Source organism: Puntigrus tetrazona, chromosome 23 (assembly GCF_018831695.1).
Source record: "Puntigrus tetrazona isolate hp1 chromosome 23, ASM1883169v1, whole genome shotgun sequence".
NCBI lineage: Eukaryota > Metazoa > Chordata > Actinopteri > Cypriniformes > Cyprinidae > Puntigrus > Puntigrus tetrazona.
In genome coordinates this window covers 8,350,777-8,360,783 of record NC_056721.1, presented here as the reverse complement: position 1 = coordinate 8,360,783, position 10,007 = coordinate 8,350,777, and the positions used below count along the sequence as shown (strand labels likewise).

At 37.7% G+C, this 10,007-nt stretch overlaps 1 protein-coding gene across 1 annotated transcript; it reads right to left on the bottom strand.

Annotated features, from left to right (window-relative positions):
- Positions 1 to 6,873: 6,873 nt before the first annotated feature.
- Positions 6,874 to 8,984, bottom strand: LOC122329212 (obscurin-like; the record flags this gene model as incomplete). Its single annotated transcript, XM_043225409.1, has 4 exons — positions 8,781 to 8,984; positions 8,373 to 8,647; positions 7,955 to 8,231; positions 6,874 to 7,052 (listed from the first exon to the last, which is right to left on the bottom strand). Coding segments are annotated over exons 1-4 (849 nt in total), but the record flags the coding sequence as incomplete, so codon positions are not given.
- Positions 8,985 to 10,007: the final 1,023 nt, after the last annotated feature.

Below are 10,007 nucleotides of genomic sequence, written 5' to 3'. Positions count from 1 at the left end.
GATATATTTGCTAGAAGTCTCCAAAGTGGTTTGACCTTTAAACCACCGAGCACTTCTTTGGTGTGGCAGAGAACTTGCAGCATAGCGTGGTGGAAGTTCTTCCTTGGCTTGATACATCTTTAAGAGGCTCCAGGATTTCAATGGGACGCGTCTGGGGATCATATGAACAGTGATTTTGAAAGCAAACACAAAAGTGCATTTTGTGCATTTTATCTGTAATAAACAAATAGAGCAAATATACACCTTTTTCAAATAACTTGGTAGTTTCATTTGGAATTTTATCATTGATTAAAACCAAATGTCTAACCTTTCACTTTGAGCTCAGCTGTTGATTTGTTTCCTTTCCAGCAGTGAACTGCACTGGGCCTGACATGGAGGCCTTGGTCTTCTTAAAAGTGAGGCGGTGCATGGTTCTCTTTCTCCATCTCAATATCTGCACTTTCCTTAAGCTGTTCCCCATTTAGAGTCCATTTCACTGGCTTGACTGTCTCAACACTGACTTCTACCTCAAAATGGGCAGCAAACGGCTCGGTCACCTCCAAAGAACTCAGCTGCCGTACTATGCTGGATAGCCTGCTCTGAAGGATTGGTGATGAGACAATATAGTGCTGTGTTATGTAGTGCAAATCAAAACACTGCAGACTTAAGAAGACACATAATAATGAAACTGCATGGAACTAAAATGCTTGGAAGGTAAATTCACATAACAGTACTTTAAACTGTAAGTAAGCATACATTTGCATACAACGTACTTCATTCTTGTCTGTTGCAGATCAATCAAAAAACTGATCTGCAAGCTGTTATCAAATAATTAATAACATGCAATCACATTTTCTAATTCCTTTTTACAGTTAATTTCTAAATGTGTTTTAGTTTGCAACGTTTAGTTGTGCTTTATGAATTCCTCCCAAAATTGAATCTAATTCTTTTAAATCAAAATGGAAAATGGTTTTTTACCCTCTACTAGCAGCTGACATGAAGTCTTATCATCAGTGGCATCAACACATGTATATATCCTCCACATCATCAGAGTCCACGCTTGTGTGATGGTGAGCTTCCTGTAGATGTCCTCACTCGTGATCTCATGCTTCTTGCTTGGTCGGATCTCTCTGACTTGTTCTTGTACCACGTGATTTTAGCGTTGGGTCTGCGGGATACACCTGACACATTCTAAGTATGCCGGTGTTTTTGTACATGGCGCACTTTGTCTTCTCAGTTTCTTCACAAATCTGACAGGCAGTTCTGTGTAATGATTATAATGAGCTTTAGGGGATCTACTGATTTGTTAGATAATCTTATAAATGCTGGCACAAGGCAGGCTGGGAATCTCATTAGTCTTTACGCTAAATGCAAAATGCATGCAGATATGACAGACACAACGAACCTTTTTAACCTCAATTAGCGGCTGAAGAGGCCTTCTAGCCGTGAACTTTATTTCACCTGCGCTCTCAGCCTTTTTACATGATTTAAAGAGAAGAATGTATGTTCTTCCTAAGAGAGAGAATATAAATGAGTTTAAAAACATTAATCTGTCTCCTTCTTGGTGTTGATTTTTTTCTGTTTATGAAACTGATTGTAGTATAGTAATTCTAAAGCACTTCACGCCATATTGGGCTGCATGTTCTTCAATCTACAAGCGCCACCTAAGCTGTCAAGAAGAAAGTAAAGCCAAGTTTGTTCAACTCACCCTCCTGCCTTATCTTATGTTGTCTCCAACTTTGAGTTTGGCATCTCCTTGTGCCACTGAGCTCGACCTCATCGGGTGAGACCTCACAGACAAATGTTGCACTCTCCTTTTCTGTCACCTCCACATCCTGCAGCGGCTTCACTATTTTAATATCTCTGGCTGCAAGAATTCAAATACAAACATTCATTCAAGTGACAATGCAACATTTTGAGTTCAGCAATCATATCCTACAATGAAGCAGTAAGGTAAAAGTTTAAGTGTTTGAGTTATTGGGTTACTGAGCTATTTTAACAATGTTTCCTCTGTGCGCCTCTCAAAAGCATTTGGGCAATGTTACGCAAGGTTCATGCGTGGTAGTACTTTTGCTGTGAAAAACGCCTGGAACCCTGCTCAAAAATCATTTATCTTACTGCTAATGGTAAGCTTGGTCGAAGTATTGTCATCTGTAGTTCTACATATATATTGGCCCTCATCTCTACATACACATTTGTGGATGATGAGGGTGCGCTGCTGGCCTGGGAATGGATGCCAAATTTCTTTCCTGGTTTTAGTTCCTCATCATCACCCTGATGGAGAAATAATGACATAGTGTTACATCAAATTTTTTTTCCCTTTATCAAATAATTTTGTATTAAGAGAAGAGAAGAAGAGAAGAGATTTAAGACTAAACAATTTAGTTTTAACCAATTTGTAATTTAAATACTCATACCTTAAACCACTTGACATCAGCATTTGCTCTGAAACTTCACATTCAAAAGTGACTTTCCTTTTCAGGAGAACTGATATCCCGAGAGGTTTGAGGATTCTGCAGCAGGTTCTGTGCACAGAATGCCAACAATTGGGGTTATAATTGTATATAAATTTGACAACATTGGCTATACACATTGGTGGTTGTTATAAATTTCTTCATTAGTACATATGGGATTGTAGATATCTTATTTAGTTCAGTTGAACATACTTGGAAAATGCTGGTTATAAATTCTCGAAAGTACAAAACTTGAAAAAGACACATTTTATGATCTTGTACTACATCTTAATGAATCTTGCAATTCAGGCTTAAAACTTGAAGAATCTGGAAAATACACACTCACCAGTAACAATTAGTTTGCCAGGAAGTATGGGCATCTTCGCTTGGAAAGTAATAGTTCCACCATCACTTATCTTCAGTTGGGACATAGTTAAGCAGTGCTTGTTGCCCATTGTTGTAATGATGATATTGGGTCCCGCCTCTAGTTTCTTTTGCATCTTTGCTCCTAGAACCTTCTATATTGGCCTTGTTGAGCCTTTACTTCCAAAGTGATGGTCTCTTTTTCTTGTACTTTCATCTCTTTGAGGCCTTTTTACTATTTGAATCTTCTTAACTGAATGGTAGAAAGAAAAACATAGGAAACCATAGATGTACTTTTCTGTATATTTTAATCATAAAATATTATGATCGTAAAGAAGAAACTCGTAATAGAGTAACATAATGAAGGAATCCATACTCTACTGTCAGTTTGGCCTCAAGGTCTTGTCATCTAGGGTTTCACATGAATAATGTCCTCTGTCAGCATACGCCACACTCTTGAGGACCAGAGCCTGCTTGGCACCATCTACATGGATCTCCATATTTCCTCCTTTGCTGCAGTACCACACCTCATTCTTCATCCATTTCACATCTTTTTGGAGGGCTTACTTAGCTCCACTTCCAAACATGAACTGTGTCCTGCTCCAGTTACAGTGACATCTGCAAGCTTCTTCTTTGAAGGTGACAGGAAGCGCTGCAAAATGACAGATGAATTTGGACTGTCATCTGCTTCACCTGACAATATATGTTGCATTATGGTTACCAATAGTATCTGTCACTTACGTTGTGTACTTGGAGTGTGGCTCTGCACACTTCCCCTCAGCATCGATACTAATCTCTCCTGCATCCTCCTGAGTGACAGCTGTGATGGTGAGGAATGGCTGCATTTCCCATGAGCGATCTTAAATTTGGGACTAGCTAGCCAATAGGTATGTCATTACGCAGCCATCTGACACTTGCATCGGCTGGTGTGATGGAGCATTTAAAGATGGCATCTTTTTGCCTTCATTTGCAACAACATTGTTCAGCTTGGTAGTGAACCTCACCAGACGTGGGGCTGGAAATTAAATTGAAAACTTGCGTAAAATGTAAACAAAATGTAAACAAGCTTTAATAAGTTGATTCAATTTGATGAAAAATCTGTGACTTTCAGACGTAGACACTAGTTGTTAAATCAATTTTAGTAGTGACTTTGGTGGAGGTCTTGTCATCTCTTTGCATCTGCAGCTATACTCCCCTTCATCCTCCTGAGCCACAGCGGAGACAGTCAAGATGCAGTTTGTGCCATCAGTGCGGATGCTGAATCTGCCACCTGATTTGATTTCTTTGCTGTTATGCTTCCAGAGGACACTTACTCGTAGCTTGTTGAGACTGCAGGAAAGTGTCATGGTGCTTTCTAGTACTGCAGACACTGGTTGCAATGGCACCACAAAATTTAAAGGTGCATCTGTAGGGCATAGATATGGGGAAAAATTAAATCACATTTTGTCTAAGCGATCGGTTAGATTTATTAATCAGAATCAGAATCACTTTATTGCCAAGTATATTTACACATACGAGGAATTTGTTGTAGTGACAGAAATCTCTCTACAGTGCAACACGATAACAAGACAAGACAGATAATAATAAAGAGAATTATATACACTATACAAGATATAGATATAATTAAGTGCAATTATATCCAAATACAATTTACTTTGAAAAGTAAATCAACTGAATTGAATAAAAATAATTAAAAAAAAAAAATAAAAAAATAAGCAAATTTGATCTTGAGATTATCCACACCTTAAAACATTTGTACTTTTTCTTATTTTGAAATTGCAAATTAGCTTTTTACCTTTGACTCGAACCTTGAACTCAACCTTGTCATCAGCCGCCTGACAAAAGTAGGTTCCACTGTCTTTAGATTCAGAAGATTTAACGATGAGGACACGTGGAACTTAATCTTTCTTGTTTCCATCTCATACTTCGATCCGTCTTTCAGTTCTATTCCATCCCTGAACCACTTAACACTACAACTCTCTGTCATCACCTCAGTTTTAAAACAAACTTTTTCTGTTGACTCAACCATCACAGTTTCTTTTTGTTATGGATGTCTTCTGAATTTGGCAGAAACATCTGAGAAAAAATAGGAAATAATTACTTAATTGTGAGGGGAAGACAAGTGCGTGGATTCATTATAATATGCAAGAAAATTGTACCTTCCACCTGAATCTTAAAGAGAAGTTTCTCATTCCCAACTTCACAGGTATATTCTCCAGCATCCTTCTTTTTCCACATTCTCCAGCACCAGTTGGCTGCTCTTGCCTTTGACTCCATGTGGACAGTCTTACTGGAGCTCAACTGCTTGCCATCCTTGAACCATTTCACCTCAGTCTTGAGGTCAGAAACTTCACAGCTCAGTGTGGCTTTTGGGAGGCTGAAACTTTCACTTCCTTTGATAAGAGTCTTTGTTGGTAAAGGCAGCTTTTGAGCTCTAATAAGAATAATAATAAGTTTACTTAATTCAAAGAATTTGACTATTTACAGAGAAAATCAACAGGGTTGCAATTACATTGAATATGACGGAAATAAGAATATTTTCTTAGCAGCTTTAAATAACCCAAAGAAGACTGTTAAGATGCACAGAACCAAGATGGTTTCCATACCTGTCACCTGAATCTTAAATGGCAGCTTTTGCCCTAACTTCACAGGTATATTCTCCAGCATCCTTCTTCTCCACGTTCTCCAGCACCAGCTGACGGCTCTTGCCCTTTGACTCCATGTGGACAGTCTTACTGGAGTTTAACTGCTTGCCATCCTGAACCATTTCACCTCAGTCTTGGGGTCAGAAACCTCACAGCTCAGTGAGGCTTTCTGAGAAACACCTACTTTCACTTCCTTCTGATAGGACTCCTTGTTGGTGAAAGCAGCTTGAATATCTAGTTGGGCAAGCATACATCCCATATTAAAAATAGTATTCTTTCAGTAAACATTTAATTTTAAACTCATAGACATTAAATGCTGCAAAGACTAAATGGTTAAGGAATCCAAAAAAGATCAAAAATACATTTATATAAATTAAACAAATCCAAATCTTACTGCAGCAATTGTACTCTTATTCAAAGGTCTCTTTCATCAAAGAAAACTATTTAGTAACACATTGTATGAACCCTGTATTTTTAATACATTTTAAGGATATTCTAAGACATTATAATGAAGGCATAATGCAGTATAAATATCTTTATAATATACAGTTTTAATGTGTTATACTTTACCTAAAGCAGACAAATATCACTTTTTTAAGTAACAATAATAACAAAAAATTTCAAACAACCATAAGATCAGATACTCAGATCAGGTGAATATGTAATATGACACATTTGCTTTGAACTTTGAATATATATCAGTTTGATTATTATCAACCAGCCTTTATTACAGTATTAGAGTAGTATGCTAAATACATGCTAACACTTTATTTTGATGGTTCCTCAACAGACATACATTCTACCTACTTAATAAAGTCTACTAATATTTTCAGTTGAAAATATTAGCTAGCTTACATTAGCCTCAATACTGGCTCTCACAGGAAACACTCAAGTAACACTCAGCACCTAACCACTCACAAGGTGTTGTGTTACTGTGCAGATCTTAAATAAACAATGTTAAGATATGATATAGTCTATTATAAATGAAGTAGATTTAACATGGTGTTCATTGTGTGTTATAAATGATCATACTCTTAAAAGATCTAATCACAAATAATTAAATATTATAATGTATTATAATTGATATGATTCTATTCACAATATGTTATAACTCATAACATATTTTATAACGCATTATGAATTCATTATAATGCCTTAAAATACCCTTTTATAATGTATTATAGATACAAAGAAAGTGTTACCAACTATTTTGCTACATGTAAAATTAGCTCTTGTCAAGCTTCACTGATTGATTGTAATTTAGATGTATTTCATAAAGTACAAAAACTAAAATGGAAGCAGAGAGTCAAAAGAGAAACACAAAGATGTTCCCATACCTGTCACCTGCATTTTAAAGGCAAGTTTCTCATGTCCAACTTCACAGGTGTACTCTCCAGCATCCTTCTTCTCCACATTTTCCAGCACAAGCTGGAGCTCTTGCCCTTTGACTCCATAAGGACAGTCTTACTGGAGCTCAACTGCTTGCCATCCTTGAACCATTTCACTTCAGTCTTAAGGTCAGTAACTTCACAGCTCAGTGTGGCCTTCTGGGAAGCTGCTACTTTGATTTCCTTCTGATATGAGTCTTTGTTGGTGAAGGCAGTTTGAATTTCTGGTGGGCAATGGAAAATATGAGAAAACATTATGCTTTAAGTAAATATATATTACTCAAGATTGTATATGACTGATACATAAAAGGCTAGATGCTTAAGAAGTTATGAATACAAAATAAACTGCAAAAGAATCCACAAAAAGGCTAATTAAATTGCAGACTGTAACCTGTTTTTGGTTCTGTACGACTGAATTGAGCAACAAATTATTCTACTTGTCATTGTACCTCTTCTTGAAAACACATTAATAAAATCTTCTTAGGCAATGCATTTATCAAACTCTTTGTTCAACCCAACAGACAAGCACAAGCACATACCCATCACTTGAATTTTAAAGGCAAGTTTCTCATTCCCAACTTCACAGGTATATTCTCCAGCATCCTTCTTCTCCACATTTTCCAGCACAAGCTGGCGACTCTTGCCCTTTGACTCCATAAGGATAGTCTTACTGAGCTCAACTGCTTGCCATCCTTGAACCATTTCACCTCAGTCTTGATGTCAGAAACTTCACAGCTGAGTGTGGCTTTTGGGAGGCTGAAACTTTCACTTCCTTCTGATATGAGTCTTTGTTGGTGAAGGCAGCTTGAATGTCTTGTTAGGCAATGGACAATATAAGAAAACATTATGCTCTGAGTAAATATATAAAATCAAGATTATATAATGTATAGATGCAGCAAACACTAGATGCTTAAGAAGTTAGGAATACAAAATAAACTGCAAAAGAATCCACAAAAAGGCTAATTAAATTGCAGACTGTAACCTGTTTTGGTTCTGTACGACTGAATTAAGCAATAAAGTCTACTTGTCATGTACCTCTTCTTGAAGACACATTAATAAAATCTTCTTAGGCAAATGCATGTATAGAACTCTTTATTCAAACCAACAGACTAGCACAAGGACATACCGGTCACTTGAATTTTAAAGGCAAGCTTCTCCTTTCCAGCTTCACAGGTGTACTCTCCAGCATCCTTCTTCTCCACATTATCCAGCACCAGCTGGCGGCTTTTGCCCTTTGACTCCATGTGGACAATCTTACTGGAGGTCAGTTGCTTGCCATCCTTCAACCATTTCACCTCAGTCTTGACGTCAGACACTTCACAACTCAGTGTGGCTTTCTGGGACACTGAAACCTTAACTTCCTTTTTGATAAGAGTCCTTGTTGGAGAATGTAGCTTGAATGTCTGGTGCAGAAATCGAAATTTAGGAATACAGTCTCAGAACCTGCATTTAGTTTTATGTAAACTGTAAACTGTATGTAAACCTGTTTGAGTAACCAGAACCTTTGAAAAAAACAAGCCAAAACACTACAATGGAGTTCTTACCTTCCACGCAAATCTTAAATACCAGCTTTTCATTTCAATTTCACAGGTATATTCTCCAGCATCCTTCTTCTGCACATTCTCCAGCAGCAGCTGACGGCTCTTGCCCTTTGACTCTATAAGGACAGTCTTACTGGAGTTTAACTGCTTGCCATCCTTGAACCATTTCACCTCAGTCTTGGGGTCAGAAACCTCACAGCTCAATGTGGCCTTCTGGGAAACTGCTACTCTGACGTCCTTCTGGTAGGAGTCCTTGTTGGAGAAGGCAGCTTGAATGTCTGGGGCAGAAGTAAAGATTCAGGAATCAAGTATCAGAAACTGCAATTAGTTTTATGTAAACATTGGTTTAGTCATGGTTGATTGATTAATTGGAACCTTAAAAAAGCCAAAACGCTAGCATGTTGTTCTTACCTTCCACCCGAATCTTGAAGACCAGCTTTTCATTTCCAGCTTCACAAGTATATTCTCCAGCATCCTTCTTCTCCACATTCTCCAGCACCAGCTGACGGCTCTTGCCCCTTGACTCCATGTGGACAGTCTTACTGGAAATCAACTGCTTGCCATCCTTGAACCATTTCACCTCAGTCTTGAGGTCAGAAACTTCACAGCTCAGTGTGGCCTTTGAGAGGTTGGAAACCTTCACCTCCTTTTTGATAAGAGTCTTTGTTGGAGAAAGCAGCACGAGTTTCTAAAAAGGACATTCATTGTTTTAGTAAAATATCAAAAAGTAACAAAACACACACACAACAACACACTGGCTTAATAATACATGTTTTGTGCAAATTTCAATATCCTCTATGTGAGACTAATCTAAAATTGTCTGTTCCCAAGTTTTTCCTTTTCTAACGACAGTACTTTTATGTTCGAAGGACCATTACTGTCCTCAGTAAGATCTGACAATGGCATAATAAATGACATGCTAAACTTTAATATAACTTGTACAAGGCTGGTATAACTTTTAATTTAACTTATTAAATCATTTATTAGCTGTAGGAGCATTTAGCGTTTAGCGTCACTGTTCAAAAAACCATAAAGTTATGACATTAATTAGGTATTGTGGCATGTCTGATTAATCCTGCTCGTTTAAATTTTTAGTTTCAGACTAATTAGCGCATAGTCTTACCTTTTATCTTGACCAGGAATGTCATTTTGTCCTCTGCCGTCTCACACGAGTAGTGTCCTTCATCGCTCTGCTTGGCACCCTGATGACCAGCTTCTTTGTGTCCCTTGAGATATAAAAGTTGTCCTCTTGTCCTCCATTATTTCCATCTGTTCTTTCTTCCACACAACAGCAGTTCCAGGAGAAGCAACATCACAGCTCAACACCACGTCGCCCACCAGAGCATCACTCTCTAGGGGCTGAGCCCTTGGCTTGTTAACAAACTTAGCTGGTTCTTCTATTAGAAGAAAATGAAGGATTAGATGCCACTCCCCTTTGGTTTCAAAATGATTAGGCAGTGACATCCACTATCTATCTGTATATAGTTTGACAGTGAATACTGCTAGCACACAAATATGACAATCCAAACTCTTTTCAATTACAGACAGGAACTTACCATATCTCCTAGTCTATCTGTCATTTTAATGTTGTGTACATGTCAAAAATACTCACATCCCAAAGTATATTGAACATGACTT